A 21,734-nucleotide genomic window follows, 5' to 3' on the forward strand; every position below is an offset into this window, starting at 1 on the left:
CGGTGTTGCTAGAGCACTATCTGGGGTTATCATTTATGTAGTTAGGAATATTGTCTGAGGACCATTTCTGTCTACGGCAAATGTTGTGCCAATTCTTTAAATAGAGAGCTATTTCATAGCATAAGTACATCTGAACTGCGAGAGGGGAATATCAGGGGATAACCAAACCTATTAGCATTCACCTTCCAAGGACCATATCTACAACACTTGATGACAGCTCATCCAGCATAGTTAAGATATAGAGAAGTATAGTCCAGATAGTTCAGTCTGAAAGCTATCCTGTCTACATACAGAAAGAGAGGGTATGGGAGAGATCCTGAATAAACATGTGAACGGTTTAGTGCAACTGCCTCTCTGGTAATATGTGCTAAACTGTATGTGCAGTACTGCAACTTCTGAAGGGAAAAGCCTGACATTCATTTCATAAAAAGGAAAACATTGACATGGATTTGAGATAATCTAGTATTGGTGTTAAAGGTAGACTAAAAGATTTTTGGCATGTCTTGTTCTGATACAATGGAAATTATTTGTATTTCCTCTCCTAGATCATCTTCCCAAAGGGTCCTTATGGGGTCCAACCTTTTGTGGACGTATTAGGGGAATTCTATTGTAAACAAATAAGACAAAGCCCTTTAAAGAATAGGCCGTTGTCAATAAATCATCGAGGGATTATCCATGGGAAAAGAACAGACAAAAGAATGGACTTGCAGATATCTAGATTTTGCTTCGGTAGTGAATATTTATCCGAGAGCTGTTGAATACCTGACCCGGACCGAAATAGAAAAGCATTATCTACAAGAAAGGGCGGAGAAACATGGTTTGAAACTAGAAGGGCATAAGTACGGCAATTCAGGTTTTCTGAAGACAACATAAGGTTCAATTCAATACTTGCTCGGTGCACATAATAAGGTGGTTATTGAGTTTTCTTGATTGAATGTGGGCAACAAGCAGTCAACATCCACCTGCATGCATCAATATTCTCCATTCAGCAACCCGCTCTCAATCCTCCGATGGCTTGGCTGTCTGGCTCCTGGAGCTCTGGTGCAAGGTGATGCGTTAACACAAAGCCCCAGACCCGTTTAAGAAGACTGACGTCCACTTGTATCCAGTCGGGCTCTGCAGGTTCTAATAGAGCCAGGCTGTTGGCACGCATGTCCTTGAGGCAGTCCAGGCGATGTCCTAATCATCAGTGAGACAGTCCAACCCAGAGCTGGCATTGGCCCGGTGGACAGCCTGGCGCTGGGCCCCACCACGCCACGCCACGCCAGGCCGTTCCAATCCAGGGCTCATGGGAGATTGAGACAGCCTGGGGTAATGAAAGACAACAGCTCTGCCTGCCAGTGGAACCACAGCCATGGAGCGAGGGCACAAAGGGAGAACATCCACGCCAGCTGTGGCACCCGGACATCTCCCGCTCTGCTACCTGCTGCACCAGACTCGTACTTCATTAAAAATGGATTCTCATAGTAGACTGATAGACGACTGTATTTCTGGTACAGCAGAAAAAGCTGAGTTTGCTGCGGCTGAAGCAAAGCTGGACGCAAAGCTGGACGCAAACTCTGTCATTGACAGGTAGCGTTATCATTTTGCAGTAATGTTATTAATACGTCCAATATGATGCCTCGACGACTGTCAACACATTTATGTTAAATGCATGCTACCTGTGAGTTATAAATTAAAAGTAAATAATAAAACAATTACATGACTAAATTGTCAGATAAATGTATTGTTTCTAGGATTTTGGGGTTGCTGGAAATAAACTAAATAATTGCTTGCAATTACTGTTAGATTTAATTTCAGGGCATCTCTGTCTAGATAGAGACAAGTTTGAGATATTTCAAAATATAAGTACCACATTCATAACTTCAAATAGTTATATTTCTGAAAATGCAGAGTGCTGCAAAACACATCGCTTCTATAAAGTGACTAATAGGCTTGACAGCTCTGACTACATACAGGCAAAAATAAAACATTTTTACAAAATCATTTTAGAGATTTTCCAAAGTAAAAGTCTCTAGAAGTTTTTGATTTAACTTTTTCCCATGGTCTAGTCTTATTAAAAATTTCAAAAGAACTTGCAATAAATTGCGATATTGAATCTCAATACTTTTAGAATGGCAATGCATAAAAACCCTGATACTGTACATATCAAATCAACACTGGAACATTGCGACAGTATCGAATTGTGAGATATTGTCCCTCTAACCAAACCGTCACTCACTGCAAACTAAACTTTCACCCAAACCTTTTAAATGCTAAAGGCAAACCATAAACCCACGTACAAACAGCAATGTTCTACTGTCGGACGTATAGAGTCAAACCCTCATTTATCCGCCTTTGCCCGGCTTGTTAGCTTCTGGGCAGGAACACAGTGGAAGCATGTGAGGTCAAGAGAGGAGAGGAGAGGAGAGGGGGAGAATAATTGGCATTCAGTGGTGTCAGAGGTAAGTGATACCAGGCTAACCTCCGTGTACCCCCCGGTCTCCTCAACACGGGAGAACCTGCCTCACCCCGTAATTAGCACATGAATATTGTAATTAGACACCGACATGGTGGACGAGCTAAAGTGTGAGAGAAAGCGATGTGGAATATCAAGCAAAGGTGTTTATAAGGTATTCGGTGTCCATATGGCAAATATGCACATTCATGTTTTTGTGTAGCAGCGTGTGTAGCAGCATGTGTAGCAGCGTGTGTTTACACCGGTCTGATAGCGTGGATCCCGTTTGACATCATGGATCTACCGCATCAAATCTGCTGCTGTGCCTCACTCTATGTGAGACTTACCACATCCAAACAAACAGAACAGAATTGGCGTGTAGTGGATGCGAGCATGTGCCCATGTGTCTGAGCACGTTTGTGTGCTTGCGTTGATGACCTTGAAAGCAGGTGGATGAACTCCCAGGTGTGTCCCAGTTTTAGTGGGAGGATCAGAGGCAGGTGGGACTGAGTCTGGCTTGATATGTCCAGATTAATGAGCTTTCTCTCGCTCACATCAGCTGCTACTGCCGCCGCCAGGGCCAAGAGCTGGAAACAGGGACACAGAGCTGGCTCGCACTCACTTGACTCCTTTATATCGTCCCACAAATGTACGACGCTGCCATGCCACGCCAGCTCCGCGAAACATTGGAATAAAGAATGAGCATTGATGTACAGTATTGTACTCTTCTGCTATCAAAACCTGGTTTTGTTCTTGGGATTTTAACCGTAATTATTCTCCAAATACCTTACTGTTGGTAAAATCCAGTTTTAATTTCAAAAGTGTCGCCTGGCTGGGTTTAGTGTTGGGAGGGAGCAGCGGGACTTCTCAGAATATAAACATTATGAGACACACTCAACGCGGCTTTAATGTCGGTAATAAAATCAGCCAACTAAATTACGAGGATGAGATTATCCTCATAATGGCGGCATATGAATTTGAACGTTTCCCTGTATTTGCCAATTGTATTTATTTATTTTAAAATCTTGCATCGCAGAGCGATAAAAGAAGGTTTTGCGTGTCTGTGTGTGAGAGAAACAATCTACCATGAAACACTATACTGCCAACAGTCACCTGATGCGCCTTGGGATAAACAAAAGTCGACCCAGTGTGACCTTCCTCATTAGCAGATTAAGATGGAAGATGGAGCAGGGACAATGTGTATTGTGGTGGTGGTGTGTGGATTGGTGAACAGACATACGACAAACAGACAAAAGGCGACAATGGAGAAAAAGCTCTCGCCACCTTTGTCAGCAGAGCGGAGCTGGATTTGCGTGGCCAATATATCCGCCCTGCTCTACGCACTGGGAAAAACACGGGATATTAGCCTGCCGTTTATATTTCAACACAATAAGAAAACAGGCAAATGACTGGAACGACGGAATTCATTTGGTGCTTGGTTTGTTTTATTTGACATTTTTGAAAATGGCGAACGCTGCTGAAAGTGATTCTGATGTTGTTGTTTTTTTAAGGTTCAGTGACATGCAGGGATGAAATTGGGATTTGTGAGGCAGGAAGCACTGAATTTTACAGGTTGCTATTTAATAGCATTGTGCATCCAGAAAAAGCAAGGTGGTAAACAGATGTTAAAAAATAAGTCCTTCATGTGGAGGGTTTTTCATTTTCTTTGGGGGGGATTTGTAATTATAATCAAATATTTTTGGATTTAACAACAGCCAAAATGGTCAGACCAAATAAAGACATTAAAACCAGGCATTAACTATGTTGTGGCCAACCCACATTTGATTGACTTGACGTTTTCATGGAGACACAAGCATCTGTGAAGCACAACCCAGCTGTGTTTTGTTGCGCGTGTGTGAGCAAATGATGTGGGATTTTGTCCCTGCAAAAGTGCTGAGTGAAATATTACGGTTCTTTTCTTCAGCACATCGGGGAGCAGCTCGGTAGCCGGCTACCAACCTAAATCAAGTAAAACCAAAATAGAGTGACTTTGTGCATCTGGTGGCTGCCTGGGTGGGTAAAGAAATAGTTCTACTTTTTTGGAAAACATGCTTATTCCCTTTGTTACCGAGAGTCAGATTTGATACAAATCTGAAGTGTGAGCCAGGATACAATTTTAACTTTGCAGAGTGAAAACACTCTGTTCAAAGGTGGAAACAAAAAAGTCAGCTGTGCTCTGTCTCTCTACATTAACCCCTGAATGTATCATCCAAGCCGGCGAAGGCCAAGAGAATAATAATACGACGTCAAGTCACCGACTTGCATCTGGTGGCGAGGTGGACACAAATGAGATGCAAAGCGGCCGAGCGGTGGGAGGGACAGCGACACAACGCGACACACTGACCTCTCTGTCCAGGCCGGCTGCCACCGTCACTATGTCTCCAGTCTCGCTGTTGATGGTGAACATGTTGGGGATGGGGCTGTGGGGCGTCTGTGACAGGATGCGGTAGCGCACCATGCCGTTGGCTGTGGTGGAGTCGTCCGAGTCGGTGGCTGTCACCTGCATCACAGACGAGCCTGTGGAGAGAAAGCCAGTGAGCTGGGGGGCGGGACTCAGATGGAATAATCTGAAAAGTAGATGACGTAGACTAGAGAGGGGTCAAGTTGAGTCACAAGCAAGACATGAAAAAAAAAAAAAAACATGTTGCGACATTCATTAAAAATACAAAGATGTGCTTTTCAAGGTCCTTTTGCTCACGCACATTTTTTTAATTATGTATGGTACAATGAAGGTCTCGCACTACTGTTATTACATGAAAAGAATATCAAAGAGAAGGAAAAGGGCTCAGAGAAAAGTCAAGTCAATCAGACTTTGCTAATTGCTGTGACATTCTCTGTTCTTTAGCGAGCATCTTTTAGTGTGAGAGCTATTCCAGAACAGGGCACAAAAACACAAACAAATGCTGTTAAATGAGCCCCTATTTCAGGCTGCGCCGTTCTGTCATTTGTATATAGAAAACTGGTGGGGCAAAGTTTCCACCTCTGCAGAGTCCATTTAGTAATGAGCAGCGCTGGGTCTTCTGCAATTTCCACCATCCATTATTTCAGCCTTTCGCGGCACCGCGGCTGCCCTTAATGCTCCGATGCTCTCTCCCTATTTGTCTTAGAATCACGGATAAACACTGCCATTGAGGGCAGACAGCACAGCAGGGAGTGCCTGTGTGTGTGTGTGTGGGTAAAGAGTGTATGTTTGTCTGCGTTTACTTACAGGTATATGTGTGCATCTGTATGCTCGTGCGTGTGTGTGTGTGTGTGTGTGTGTGTGTGTGTGTGTGTGTATCTTCACAGCACGTATCAGGGCGAGGGGCCCCGTGTCCCCGTGTCCCCGCATCTTCCCCCGAGCAGAATTATTGATTTGCACGGGTTTGTCAGCTGGGCTCACAAATGCGACCAGGCAATTAGGAGCACTTTGTGCTGGGAAGAAGAGAGATCACCTCGCCTCTCTCAAAGGGTTCTGTGAAAATGTCACTTTCCATCAGGCAGCTATTTACAGACTGCTGCTGCTGCTGCTGCTGTTGCTGCTGCTGTTGCAGCCGAAAAAAATAATGTCAGCTCACAGGAGGGGGATGGCAGAGAGAAGAGACGACTGGAGCACTAACATGCTTAAATGAGAAGACAGTGTAAGTAGAAAAAAAACTTAAAAGGATGGGAGACAAGGACACAGGAGCTGCTGAAGTGTTAAAAGCCACCGGGGAAACAGAGAAAAAGAAAAGGAGAGAGTGGTAATTAAAACGCCCACATGTTGTAATTTTGAATTTGAAAAACATACCACTGCTTTCATGTAAGTGAGGACAAAAAGGCATCTCAGCAGCTAATGTATGAGCACTTTGGTTACTTTAGTGGGCACGACGGTGGGTAGTGGGTGCCATGTTGAGCATACACTCAACCATCAAGGTTCAATTATCACATAAAAAGCGATCAAAATAAGTCACACACAATAATCCCCCAAGCTTGTGTGTTTTAGTGGACAGCAGAAGTAAGTTTTGCCTCATAGATGTAACGTCTCAGCCGAGCCGGCAGTGCTGCAGGACTGGTGGCAGATCCGGCTGTTCCTCCTGGGTCTGAGCAGATACAGGTGTCTCCATTCTCATAATTGGGTCTAGATGGCACCATCATTCCTGTGACAGCTTGTATAGATGGGATAATTGTCACCTCAAATCCTATTTCAAACATCATTAAGTTTCAAAGCAGGATTTGTCACTTTTTTTTCCCCAGCAAGGAAAAGAAAAGAGTCCAAGGAAGAAGATGAAAAACAATTACTGCTATTTCACCGAGGACAGCGTCAATATATATATATATATATATATATATATATATATATATATATAAATAAAAATAAATAATCAGCCTTTCCAGTCCCGTAGGGAGGGAGAGGACGTGATGTTGAATCACACGTCAGTGCTGCTACCTTTCACTTCAACGAGGACGATTCAGAGATACGATGACGGTGTGCTTTTACAAACCCAAGAGGGGCGGCCATGCCTGAAAGGGTTAATCTCTGAGCCTGTTTAATTCCTCTTTAATTTGAACACTAATTCCAAATCCTAATTGCTTTTCCGCCAAAATCGCTGGAGCTGAAAATTTAACTGGTGGCAGGCGCGCATATTGTCGGCCATTTTGCTCACGTGACTTGGGATCACCGGTGAGGTCTATCTGCTGCGGAAACATTAGTCAGCCAGAGTCAACATCTGCCTCCCAATTAGAAGCAAGATAGAGGAGAAAAAAAGGAGGAAGATGGATAGAGATAGACAGTGGTAACACAGTGATACACACACACACACACACACACACACACACACACACACACACACACACACACACACACACACACACACAGATGCAAAGATAGGAAGCAAAGAAGGAAATTGCAAAGCAGAAACAGAAAGTGAAGATGAGAATAGAGGTGAGGGTTTATAAAGACCACTAAAAGCAAAAGTACGAGGGGAAGTAGAGGCCGAGAGGGCCGGGGATGGACGGTGTAAGAGGATAATAACTCTCATCAGTAGAGGGAAGATAGAGCTTGAAAAAGTGGCCACCTTACAGTGAATGGATAGCTCAAAGGCAAGGTAAAGGTCGAGAGGGAAAGGAGTGAAGAGAAAAAGGTTGAAACTTGGTGAATCTTGTGGGAGGTGATGAAGGGGACACAGTGTTCACACAAGGGCCTCTAGTGGAGCCCACTACTCTCCGAGAACACAAAGACAGAGTAAAACCATGCAAACCATTAAAAGAATTAAAAAAAGGCAAAGGCCAGAACAAAATACACCTTTTACCTTGTTCACTATTACTGCAATCATAGCCTGAGGTACTTGCTCACTCTTAAGCAGGCCCACAGGGGCTGGCCCCTGTGGGCAAACAGCCGAACCTGCAGAGGAGTCTGTCACACAGAACCGCAATTTAGAGCAACTACATGGGAGGAGTTATGTCGGATGTCCAGGGTTCTGGTGGCAATTACTGTTCCTTTTCTGCATGGACAATGGTAGCTGATTGGAGGCTGGAGCATTTCCAAACCTCGGATGGGCCTAAAATGATCCTGGTTGAAATCAGTATTGTTTGCGTTTCTTCGGTTCTTTAAGGATGCACTCCCCTTGGTAGAACTACTTACTGAAAAAACATTTGCCTTTAGTGGCTCTGGCAAAGCTTTATCAAGACAATGCCATCAGGGTTATCATATAGTAGTAGTTATCCATTCCAGGCCTTAAAGGTCACAATATTTTGACCTCTGCAGCACTGAATTATTTATCATTATTATTATTTATGGGCGACCCTCAGTGGTGAGCAGGGCCGTCCTTTAATCAGAGAATCGGTGGTTCGATCCCCGGCTCTGCTAGCCCATGTCGATGTGTCCTTGAGCAAGACACCGTAACCCCAAATCGCTCTCGTAGCTGCCCTTACGGTGTATGAATGGTTGATAATTCTGATGTGGCACCTTGCATGGTAGCTCTTGCATGGTAGCTCCTCTGCGAATGTCATGTAGTGTCAAAGCGCTTCGAGTGGTTGGAAGACTAGAAAAGCGCGATACAAGTACAGGTCCATCCATCAAATATGTCTCTTGCAAGTCTCATTATGGAAATCTAATACAAATGAATTGATATAACTATGGAAATGTCTTGGCTAAAGCTGCTATTGGACTCCAAAGATGCACGTAAACGTATCTCACTGTGAGTTTTCCATCGAGGGTTTTCCGTCCATATTCTAAGCTAAATGGATCTCGACGACAGTCGCACTCAACAAAAGGTCACATGATGTTTTGACAGCCTGCCAATGGAACGCACTGCGGTGACAATAACTCATTGCTATTTATAACACTCATACCTACAGGAACACTGACTTCTCTTCTCCGCAGTGCTTACGTGTGAACAAACTAGTGAAAAAAATATAAGAAAAGGAAAGGTTTTTTATACTGAGGGGGCAGCACTAACTGCCGACGCTCTGCGTTGTTAAAACTTGTTCATGTGGCCCTGATGTGCTCTCTTGTTTGGTACCATGATACATGTGGACGGCCAATGAGGAGCACAGTGAGACACACCTGCTCACCAAGTTTAGGCTCAAGACAGATTGAAATATTGTTGTAGAGAGAGAGAGAAAGAGAGAGAGAGAGAGAGAGAGAGAGAGAGAGAGAGAGAGAGAGAGAGAGAGAGAGAGAGAGACGGCGCCCCTGTCCCCCCATTGGGAGGGCAAAGCTACTGAGAGAAGGCACTCAGTGGCTGGTTTTGATCTTGCACTTACACTCTTTATGGAGACCTTTCTGAGGAGTATGCGCCATGAAAGGGAACACGTTGCTGTCGGAGTCATGGAGGAGGAGGAGGAGGAGGAGGAGGAGGAGCAGAAGGAGGAGGGAAGGAGAGGGACAGATGCTCTGAGTACATGGCTGCACCAGAACGTGAAGGCTTTCTGAGGAAGTCACGCCATGTCTCTGCAAATATTTGTCTGGGGCCACTTAACACATCGCAGGGACAGAAATTCAAATCATTTTAGTGACCTTGAAGAGAGAAATGTGTTTAATGTATTTTATTTTTTTCCGGTATGGGTGTGTGTGTACTGTGGAGCTCTTGAGCTCCAGATGCTTTGTTTTCATGACACTCCACCTCTTTGCCCACATTTAACAGGTTTAGCAGGGTCCTCAGGATAATCTTGGTTTCATATTGAATCCCATTCATTCCTCATTAACAAGAGGTGCATTTGCTCAGATAGCTCATTTTGTCATGCACTGCTTTGTTACATTTGATTACCTGCACAAATTAAATTCTATCAGTCACAGGTTCACGCGGTGCCGATCAGGGGCCCGGAGGAAGAAAGTGACAAATGAAGCCGTTGCAGACTGATCCTGGCTGACGGCTTGATCGAATCTCTCGCTACGTAACATCTGGTGACGGCGATAAGGGCGGTTCCCTGTAGGTCTCCCCTCTTTGATGGTTTTCACACAGCGCTAGATGTGAAGATGTGTTGTAATGCTTCGGAGAACCTTTGATATCAGGGGTCTGTAGATACAGAGTGTGATACCACTGTGGATTTACACATATCCCCCCCTCTGCTTGGCCTTTAGGAAAAGAAAATAGGGGCCCAAGGTTTTTTATTGAACAACTATTCAAAAATAAAGGTGTGTTGCTGCTCCACACACTTTTGAAATGATTCTATATAGACATATCTATCTTTCTGCGGAGACAGTGCCAATAAGACTTCCATTAAGTTTATATTGGGATAATGGAGCATTAGCATCAGCTGCAAGCCATCAGCACACAAATTAAGAATATCGTAACAATTTGGGCTTAATTAGGACACATTTTCCGATAGAATTGTGGAATTGAACAGCTGGATATTTCCTTAAGTTTAAAGAATTCAAACGTAGTAATGTCTTATGCAGATCATTTACTTTTTCTTTCCTTTTGTTGAGACGTTTGTCTTCACAGCCTCGAGAGGAAAGTGAGACAATGTGTTGTTAATTGCATTTCAGTTCATGATCGGGTAAAATAACCTTTAAATATATTTTTACGGCGCAGGTTTTATGACAATCATAACTCACTTGACTATTGCATCACGTATTGTCGTGATTTAAAAAAAAAGATTTGGCTGCAATAATTCTTTGTGGCTGTAACTGCCTTTAGTTGTGAATCATTATGTGGTAATGGATATGAATATTCTTTGATGTTTCCCTGTTTGCTGTTGGGCAGTGGGAGACGGATAATAGAGATATTCCAGCAGCATCGCTGGACGCTGCGCCCCGAGCAGCACCTGTCAGCTGCAGCGCTGTGATAGGTTTCAAAACACCACCTACAGACGGGAGGGAGAGAGAGAGAGTCACCTGCAGTAACACCTCAGGAACTCCCGTCGGGGTTCACAGATTGATCGACGCACACAGGGGATCTGTGAAGCTCAGGCGATGTAGTGGGTCAAAATAGTGGATAAGTGTCAAGTAAAATAAAAAAAGAACAGCAGCTAATGTGCTCTACAGGACATGCAAAGGTGAAGACTGAAAGAGAGAAGAAGTAAAAAAATCCAGAGAATCTGAGGGCCTCCCATGCCAAAAATATGTATTATTTATGTAACAAGAGTTCCTGGTGTGTTGAGAGAGAGAAAGGTGCATACAAAAAGGTTGAGTCAAAATCAGACTTGTATGTGTATGTATGTGTGTTACATAAAGTGCATTTGGGGGACTTTTAATGGGAAGAATTTATAGGAAAATGTGTTAATCACTGACTTAATGAAGCTTTGTTGGCAACTGTTCAATAAAACAAGTCTATGAAGCAGCCGGGAGGAAAAGTGATGCTGTGTTCACATTACAAGCGGCAAAATGGCCAAGCGTGCATGAGCGCTCGTTGATGTTATGCCGTTCATGTCACCGACTTCCATTGAAATGACGTGTGAACGCAGCATCGGTCGCAAAAAATAACGGGGTACTTTTATTGTGAAGACTTTCCAGCACGCTCTTTTTGTTCACAAAATAAGTGTCACGTGTGGACGCACACATGTGGACAAAACTGCGTTCTGATCTGGTGCATCCGATCAAAAATGTCGCATTGAAAAGACAAGTGTAACCCGCTCTCTATCTGCTGCTGGGCATACAAAACAAAAACTTCACTTGAGGTCTAAACTGGCTTCATTATTAGTGAGTACACGATTTAACTGGCGAAGGATATATTAAAGGCTTAAATGGGCCAGAAAAGTATAAAATGCCTCCTTAAACCGACACTGAAGATGAATGGCAGTCCTTCTTGTTTCCTTCCGCTAAACAGGCAATTAGGCCAACGCGGCGTTGCAGCCTTTTTCTCCTAATTTAAATTCATCAATTCAGAGACCAATGACTGAGCGAAGGGAAGCTCTTTTCTGACACAACTCTCAACACCTGACATTGTGATTGCTACATGAAAAGCCGAGTGATTACACTGTACACTGTGTCACATATTTCCTTTTTGTTAATTGGTATCACAGATTGCCTTCTGTTCGAAACAAAATCTAATTCAAAGACTTTTGTCGTCGGGGGCTCTCATTTGAAACTAAACTGAGATTATCAGAGTGAAAAAAAAAAGAAGAAAGTAGCCTTATGGAATCTCTGGTTACCCTCGCTAATTAGAAGCTCTGTACATAGACTCACGCTCCAGTGAAGAGTAACCAACACACATATACACACACACACACACACACACACACACACACACACACACACACACACACAAAGTCAATCCCATTCTTGCTCATCCATACACACTCACACACACGCATGTACACGCACAGCAGGCTTTCCTATATTGTTTACAAATTCCCCTGAGATTAAACTTTGCAACAGAACAATATCTGAACGCTGTGAAGACAAACATGGGTCCTTGGGGCCTGATTGTTAGAACAAGAGTTCTTCCAGTCGAGACATGAAAGCTACTTGCGCATTCTGCTCTCGTCTCCGGCTTCGCACTGACCGCAGCTCTGTTCCCGGATTCCCGAGCGAAGGTCTGTATCTCTCCATGCTCTGCAGAATCTGATAATGATGCATCCAGCCAAGATACTGTGACACAAATATCTCATGCGCTCGCCCCTCGTCCGAAACCAGCACGAAAACTTCAAGAGTCACGGCGAATTCACATGCCGGGATGTTGGTTGGGCATACAAGTCCAAGTTTAGTCAAGGACACCGAAAGTGAGATTGAAGCGCTACGGTTTTTTTAACGGCTTCCTGAAGACGGGAGAAAAAAAGAGCGTCTGGTTGGTCAAACATACTTAAGCAGAGGACGTGAACGGGATCATGAAGCAGGAAGAAGCGGTGCTCTACAGCCATTCTTAGTATTTTAAACCAATACAATAAAACCTATTAACTATTCATAAAGCAGTCTAAAGCACAGCTTCAAATGGATTATTGCAGTTTCTGTGTTCACTTCAGTTGTTACATAATCCATTTTGGAGTGATTGCAGGCTTGTATTTATAGGTATGTTATGGCTTCCATTATGACTCCATTCGCCAGAGCTGAACAAAAAGTGCAGTTTGAGCTCATATTGTCCTCCTATAATGAAATGAAGCAGCACTTCTTGTTCACTGCTTCTTTAGTCACGATGTGAGCTTTGTTGTTGAGTTGGTATCTTTGGTGCAAACATGATACTCTTGCATACTGTATAACAAAGTCTCTGTACAAATCCCCACAAGTATCTGTTAAAAGTACTATGCAGCAGGTTGCTGTTTGTCAACACGCCATTCTCGCTAAATCTCTCTCTCCTCTCTCCTCCCCGAGCCAGTGAGAGGGAGGAAGAAAGAGGGAGGAAGAGGGCGGAAGAAAGAGAGACAGGAGGAGGAAAGAGAAGGTGGGAGAAATAGGACGGGGGAAATATGGAGAATAAAAGAAGGAGGGAGAGAGAGGGAGGGAGTGGGAGAGAGGGAGAGAGAGAGCATGAGTGAGAGAAAAGAGAGAGAAAGAGACTGGAAGAGGGAGAGGATAGAGACTGGATGAAGACAGGGAGCTGCGTTAGTGAGAACAAAACGGTGAATCTGAGAAACACAAACTTCCTTGTTTCCCGATGGTTTCATTATAAAGCAGCGAACACGTACCTGGTTTGGACCCTTCAGCCACGGAGCCGTTGTACACCTGGTTCAGAAACTCGGGCCTGTTGTCGTTCATGTCAATCACGTAGATGTACAGATCGATGGGATTCTCCACTTGGTTGCCATTCATGTCCACTGCATGGGCTCGCAGCTGCCGAGAGAGGGAAACAGAAACGGCATTATTAATATTCCATGCTCAATATGAGCGGGAATAAATATTCCAAATATAGTTCAACTGACAACAGGCCGCTGGCTTGATTGATATGAGTGTGTGTAGACTGTCTGGACTGGGACACACACGCAGGCACACACACACGCACGCACACACTCACACACACTCACACACTTTGACTTTATTAATTGGCAAATGTTCTGTTTCTTGTTTGCCAACAGGGCACGAGTATCCTGTCTTGTGGTGTTTTGGCACGGACCACAACAACAACAACAACGACACCATGGAAAGTGGGCGAAGTCGTGGAATGTTCCAGACAAGCCAACAACACCTGTTTGGTTGTCGGCGCAGCCAGAGGCCTAAGAAAAATATCAGAGATGTGTTTCTGCTCAAGCTGTGGCTTCTTCATGTCTCGTGTTTTGTTTTGTCAAAGCCAGCCATTTGGATGGCTGGCTCTGACTGATGAGCTGTTCCTTGACAACTCACGGTGGGAGAGCAGAGAGAGAGAGAGAGAGAGAGAGAGAGAGAGAGAGAGAGAGAGAGAGAGAGGAGCGTCACAGGGGAAAAAAAGGGTGAACGAGATGGGAAGGAGAGGAGGAGAGTGACTGAGCCTTGTGCAAGTAAATGAGAGATGAAAGCACAAAGAGGCGGTGTGGGGTTGTGGGGGGCTCGAACAGGGAGGACTGACAAAAGCAATCATCATCGACAGTGGGACGTCTTAATCTCCACCGCTGCTGTTACACACCCTCCACTCCCCACCAATCCCCACTAATGATATCTAACATAACGCGGAGCTGTGTAATAGCCCTGGAACCAAACCGGCACTGTTCACTGTGACTTGCATTACCCCTCATCCAATTGCCTAGAAATACATATCCTCTGCCGAAATGCTATTCAATCACAGCTCGGCCTGGCGAGAGGAGAGGAGCGCCTCATTCCGGCTCAAGCCAACACACTGGCAGCAAAATATTTTGTCAACACAGTCGAGGAGGATCCGCCAGCCAGCCGGCCGGCCTATTTGCAGGAAGTGATGTGTTGTGCGGGGACGACATGAAAGATTGAGTGGCGGCACCTGCCTTCAGGCTAATCACGTCGGCTTTTGTGCCCTCCCTTCAAAAATATGTTTTTTTGCGGCGGCTTGAGTGTTCAAACAACAATTCAACAATTCATATTAACGTTTAACAAAACTCGAACGGATACACGCTCGGGACACACACACACACACACACACAGCCAATCAAAAAGAGCCCTCTTTAGACGCTTAATGGTCCTCAAGATGCTAGTTTTCCATTGGCTGGAGCACAGCAAACAAAGATGGAGAGGAGACCCAACAAACAAACAAGCCCAATCTGTTTTCTCAGGCTGTGGACACTGCGCACTGAGGGATGTGTGGCTGCGATATGTGTGACTGCTTCAGTGCACGTGGGTGTGAACGTGTGAGGATGATTGGGCCTTTTTGTCTGTGGTAAACCGTGCTTCTGTGTGTGTGTGTGTGTGTGTGTGTGTGTGTGTGTGTGTGTGTGTGTGTGTGTGTGTGTGTGTGTGTACATCCCTGCTTATGTGTGTCTCTTAAACTCTATATTGCGCGTGCGCCGGAGTCCGTTTATATGTTTCTGTGTTTGTGTGCTCGATGGAAGAATTGGAAATGTGATCTTAGAGCCTGGAGGAGTGTGTGCGTCTCGCAGGCTGCAAGTGTGTGTGTGTGTGCCAACATCTGTATTCTGCAGGGGGAGCTTTCGTATGACTGGACCAACCACCACGAGAAATACAGTTTGTATGTGGCCCAGCGGTCTTTGATCAAATTCAAATTCATGGTTTAGGACGATGTTTTTAAAATTGAAAATCAATTTTCCGTTTTAGAACCGGCGGAGGTTCTCTTCAGACACAGGTGCAATATTAGCATGGCAGGACCCTTGAGCAGGTAATTGTGCCATTTTTTGTGGACTAAGTATGCCATGTCGTCTGTTCTGACTGGAATGTAAACTGTAACTGTAAGTAACTATGATACGCGTCTTCTTTCTTTCTTTTACGTTTAAGTTACATCCGTGGCGTTTGTGTGTTTTCAGATATAAATCATAAAAAACACTACTAATTAGTAATGGTAATTTAAGCATGGCAAACATTGGACCTAAACGTCAACATTTTGACAGTCGCGTGTAGCTCAAAACCACTTTACTACTGTGTCATAAGAACCGCCACTGGCGGTAGGCTCAATGATCAAAATGATCATTTTTCACAAATTTACCTGAAGGAGCTTTACAATGTGTACAGCACAAGACTCTCCGTCCTTAGACCCTCAATTCGGATGAGGAACACTCCCCCCAAAAAACGGAAAATGCCAGAAAGCTCAGGAAGAGCAACTCCCTCTCCCGGGACGGACAGACGTGCAATAGGTCGTGTGTACAGAATGGACCAACATAATAAAACGACAGTATAAACAATAAGGATCAATAATACAATGTATATATTGTCGTATTATATTATTAAGACCTTGGATCCAGGGGGACATTGAGCAACTTCCAGGCAACCTCCTCCCAAAGTGAACACAAACGACCAGCACTGTCAGCTAAAAAAAAACAAAAAAAAAACCAACATTCTCATTCTTTGCACAATTAAATCAGAAACAAAAACCGAGACTCTGGCTAACCCACGCTCTCCTCACCCCGCCTGCTGCCAGTCTGTCAAAAACAGCAGCCTTGTCTCTCTTTTCACTTGAACCCAAAACTAACAAGCAAGAGTTCGGCCAGTGAGAGCGCGGCAGTCCTGGGGACTTCCTGTCTAGTTGAAAGGAAGTAAGCAATGGACTGCATTTCCCCTGAGTCTAACTGTGGCTACATTCTCCTACACTAAATCATACATCGCATCACAAGCAGCATGGGTCCGCGGGAGTCTAAACAGGAGCCGCATTCAACTTGAAGTGCCCTCAACCTAACGTGCTGTCTTTCACTACAGGCAGTGTCAAATAAGAACTGTTTGCTGAGCCGCTCTGTCCTTTCCCAGGGACCAATAACCTGGCGGCTTTATTGATCCCAATTTGCTGGTCGAGTGTAAGAGCAGGTATGGAGAGACAACAAACACACGCGCAGTGGTGTCCAGGGCCCTGAACGCAACGCAGCGAGTAGGATAACACAAGGCTCATCAAAAACTAAATGGAACACACACACACACACACAGAAGTACGTGACAAACCAATCAAAGGCAATCATCTGGAGCTTTGCGTTTGCATCGGCGTGTGTGCATTGGTGTTCATAATGTGAGCATGCGCTGACAGAGATCCACTCTCCTTTATTCTATTCTTCCTCTGAGATGGCAGCATGCTTCTGAATTAGCTCTATCAGCAGCACAGCCATCTATCATGCTGACAGGCGTTACGCGGGTGTCGGGACTTGTGGGGCTGTTGGATATAAACTGGAGCAGGTGATGTGTGTATGTAAACCAATGGCCTATATGTCTCATGTGTTCTGCATCTTTAATTCACAGATTCATGAAGCTGTTTAACCCCGAGGTTCCAAAAGAGGGCCGGGCATGAACTCCGACCTCTAGCCTTGTGTGTGTGTGTGTGTGTGTGTGTGTGTGTGGGCAGGGAATCCTACGGGCCATACGCAGTGCTCACTGCACAGCTGTTAGTGCAAAGTGCACAAGGTGAACGTGCCGTACAGTTGAGGCGGGAGAGAGGTAAGCAGGAAGAACCGGGGGAAGAGAGAGAGGCCCGACCCGGCTCATGGTGTCAATCAGCATTCCAGACATGCTCGTACACACGAGACGCTGCATCTGCTCATTAGCTCTGATGGTGAGAACAAAGGCAACCGTCTTTCTGCACTCCACCTTGGTTCTGTCTCTTTTCCGTCTGTTCTATCCTCTGCTGTTAAACCTCGGTATAAATGCCAGTTGAGCGTTGTGTCGAGCCGTTCGTCCTTTCATCGCTAGCGACGGCATCAATCAGAGCCTTGAGATGCTGGCGTGGACGCACGGGACACTTGTTTTTCTGAATGACTAGTGCTTTTGTTTTTCGGCAGGCAACATTAGTGTTAGAATGAAAGGTAGATGGGGAAGAGGACAGACGAGGCTCATTTCCACAGGGATAATTAGGAGATAATGAGACGGACGTAAATAGAGCTGGGGGTGGGACAGAAACAGACAAGACAGACTGGTTTCGTCCTTACATGGAAGGAGGCTCTCTCCTCTCGGTCCAGGGGCTGGGTGACAAACATGTTGCCGCTGACGGGGTCTATGTTGTAGATCCCACTCGGGGGCTGATCGGCGCCGGCTCCCGTGATGCTGTAGCGGATGCCAGAAGCCTTGTCCTGATCTGAGCGGATCTGAGGACAGAACCAGAGAGACACATTAAACACAGACCGGGTTTTCTCCCTGCACTTGCAACAGAGAGCCCAACACGATCAGAGCATGGAGACACAAATTGTCAAAAGAACACAAAAATAAAGTTTGAGAGAAGCGCGAGAGGACACGGGACGTTTGATAGAAACACAGATGAAAACATTTCCACTGCCATCTTTCTTTTGAGCTTGCGCTTTGAACCTACAGCCCGAAGCTAAAAACTGAAAATTGAACAACGTGCAGTGAGGGGAATAGAGCCACGTTCAGATGATTTTGTCTGACCTGTGGAGTTTCTGGTTTTCTTTTACCTTCATGGCGGCGCCTTGGCAGACCTTGAGCAAGTGTAAAAGTGCCTCACTTCCAGCTATGCTGGTATTTTTGACGGCAAACTGCCTTGACGATGATTCATCCCGTTATTCTCAACCACGTCTGACTGCCGCTTAATATCTCATCTGGGCCTGTTCCACCTTTAACTCCTCCGTTGTTATTTCTCACTCAAATCAAAAATGTGACATTTAAAAAGTGATATATTTTACTTTGAACAAGTTTTAGTTTGTGCGGCTCCACTGCCACGGCAATACAAATATCAATACTTTTGCTCTGCGCCTTCTTGACTCAAAAGAAGACAAAAGGAGATGGGATTGAAACATTTCTGTGCATTGATTTCCAATGGTCTCCAAGGATTTAACTATCTCACAACACAATGCAGCAACGTTAATGTGACATCTGACTATAAAGCAAAGAATCTCTGTCTGTGTGTGTGTGTGTGTGTGTGTGTGTGTGTGTGTGTGTGTGTGTGTGTGTGTGTGTGTGTGTGTGTGTGTGTGTGTGTGTGTCCTTCGCATATCTCAAGAACTGATCTACTTCACACCAGACGGGTTTATTGCTGAGGAGTTAAGAACATTCAACCGGTTGTAATTTGGCCAGATGGTGATGCTATTACAACAATTTAACATTGAAACTGTCTCAGAAACTAAAATCTATTTGTTTTGTGTAGTCACACAAATTCATCCATATGAGCCACGCCCAATTGGTTCAAGAACTATTTTTTAATTGTCTCCAAATCTTTCTTTTTTTTAATTTATGATCATCCTTCAAGTTTTGTGCACTGTCACCAAATGGTATGGAGTTTTCCAGGTTCAATGTAGTTTGTATAGGTAGTTTAAGCCTTGTCTGGGCAAAGTCTGGCCCTTGTGTTTTTCCTGTGAACCAGACTATATTTCCGGCCATCGTCTCATGACCACAGCGATTCATCTCATGACTCTTTGGGGTTGGGAATCATCATCCTAAACAAACTAATTCAAACTCAGTATGCAACGCTGTAATCCCATTACCATGTTCACATTCAGTAAACGGATTCAGAATCAGTTTATCAAATGACAGTGGCCAATGACTCTTTAAATCCTTATGGATTGATTTTGTATGGATTTATGGATCCTAGACAGTTTAATCTATCTTTAGGTGCTTTATCTTCATATCATTTTTCCTCCAAACTCAGATTGACTCTTTTTTTCATTGGGACTGAACCATCACTATGGTTCCAAATTACAAGTCAGAGGTAATAATCCCAGAGTCAAATGGTGAGAAAAGGAAGGCTTGGCTCTTTTTCTCTCTCTCTCCATCTTTCTCTTCTCCTCCTCTGCAATTTGCCCGGTCTGTGGGGCTGCAGATCATGCATGAAAATGAAATTACTTCATCCGTTCAGCGGTGACGGCGGCTTCTGCATAAAACATCTCTCTGTTTGAACATGATACGCTGTCTCTTAATTTCCAACGGGGTCCTCCCACACCCACGGTGTAGCACTCCGAGGCAAGCTTTCACACCCGCAATTTTCATTCCCGGAGCTCACTTCACACAGGATCCACATGTGCACTCCGCAGGTCTAGGTGTAATGTACAGTGTCGTATTACTCCCATCAATCTATGCACTCGGGCTCTACTTGGCGTACATGTAATCACTGTAGCATGACAATGATACAGTAAGACTGATTGCATTTATTATTCACGACGCACACCATATGCCAATCAAAGCGGGATGAAATGACGCATAAATAATAACTTAATTTGATCATTCACCCTCATCAGTGTCATAACGCGGTGCAGAACAGACGGATTATGTGTTGCAGTAACGAGGACATGCCTGAGAAATTCTCTGTGTTATCTGTGAAGGAGACAAACTTGTTAAGGCCTCAGCCACATCTGGTCGAGTTGTGGGAACATGCAAAAAAGAAGAAGAAAAGAAAATGCGAGTAAAGAACACCCACCACCCTGCATCTATTTCTGCATGCAAGTATTTCTCAGATGCATAAGAGGCAGCTTGTAGCCATGTGTATGTGTGTGAAGTGAAGTGTTTGACAGGTAAGAGATTCACTGAGAGGACGGCAAAGCGAGGATCAAAAGGACCAGCTCGGTTCAATAATTAACAAGGCCGTCACGTGGGAAACGAACATGTGAAGTCTTCACCTGCCACGGCTCTGTGCTTCTGCATCCGGACGTGTGCGTGCGGTTGCGTGTCGGATCGTGTGAGCGTCTGAGTGTTCGCGTGCGATCTGTCTCTTCGCCGGAGCTTCAAAGCGGACCGCGTGCCTCTGCCACGCTGGTGGATTAGCCCCAAGAGGGGACAAAGGAGCTCTTACACGTCATGCGGCCTCCGTCTTTCCAACGCCTGCTTAAAATTCTACATCAAGGCCACCTGAGACCGGATGTCACATTTGCCGGTGTCTCTTAATGAAGAGTCTTTATATCAATAAATTGAATAAATGAAGAAACACGGCTTCTCGGAGTCCTGGGAATCCCATGAGTGACAACTGCTCAATTGAGCCATTTGAATGATGAATGCTGGGATTTCTATCTCTCTCTCTCTCTCTCTCTTTCTCTCTCTCTCTCTCACTTCAGTACCTCCTGGCAGATAGAATGGCTACTAATCATGCAAAAAATTGCAGGGAGAGGCAGATGCAAGGGACTAACTAGTTGTCTGTCTCTGTCAGATCAGACCAGACTTCAGATAAGTGACCTATTTGTAACTCTTTGAGAGTGATTTCCTTGATTACTGACAACCACTGGGATCCTGTGGGACAAGCTATCAGCGTGAGAAGAAAGACGGAGAGGGATAGAGAGGGGAGAGAGAGAGACACGGGGAGCGAAAAGCAGCGAGGAGTTGCGGGAAAATTAGATGACGAATTAGTGTTCTGTTAAACTCCTCAGGGTAATGTGAGGCACACAAACAGACAGCGGGAAAGGAATGCAAAGGAATACATTTCCATGTATTGAGCATCGTGGCTGGCTGCCTAATTAGCACAGTGTGAAGTTTCAGTCTGTCCATATCTCCTTTAATTGATCCAACCCTGTATGATCACCCTATCTGCATAAATAGTTTGATGCCTCCATAAACAGGGACTAATTTGCTGTTTATTTGATGGTACTCCGCCTTTCATCCCTTTAATCCCCATCTGACTTATTTTATAGCGAAACCACACACGTTCTGCTATTCAAAGGATGAGCGTGTGTGGAGCCGCAGTGCTCTTTTCCCTGGCAGTGTTTGGCTTCCAGGAAGCAACGATCATTCAACCAGGAAGTCATTAAAGGACAGTGTGCTGCGGGCACCCATGGGATCATTAAGGGTTACTGTGTGCTAATGTCACACAATAATGGGAATCTGTAGTTTACACTCTTTGATAGCCTCTTTTATGTCTCTCTCTCTAACACCCCCCACAGGTTACACAGGCTCACAAGAGCCGCACCAGGAAATCCACGGTATCCAACAAAGTATGAA

At 44.8% G+C, this 21,734-nt stretch overlaps 1 protein-coding gene across 1 annotated transcript in view; it reads right to left on the minus strand.

The window, feature by feature from the left end:
* cdh4 (cadherin 4, type 1, R-cadherin (retinal)) overlaps positions 1 to 21,734 on the minus strand; it is a gene marked incomplete at its 3' end in the record, with an annotated part of 176,150 nt that overhangs the window by 22,006 nt on the left and 132,410 nt on the right. Inside the window, exons 6-8 of the mRNA XM_079218426.1 lie at positions 17,792 to 17,947; positions 13,463 to 13,607; positions 4,782 to 4,954 (exon numbers count right to left, since the gene is read on the minus strand). Coding sequence (XP_079074552.1) covers positions 4,782 to 4,954; positions 13,463 to 13,607; positions 17,792 to 17,947 — 474 coding nt within the window. The remainder of the gene's footprint in view (positions 1 to 4,781; positions 4,955 to 13,462; positions 13,608 to 17,791; positions 17,948 to 21,734) is intronic.

This window comes from Taurulus bubalis, assembly GCF_910589615.1.
Source record: "Taurulus bubalis genome assembly, chromosome: 5".
Lineage (NCBI taxonomy): Eukaryota > Metazoa > Chordata > Actinopteri > Perciformes > Cottidae > Taurulus > Taurulus bubalis.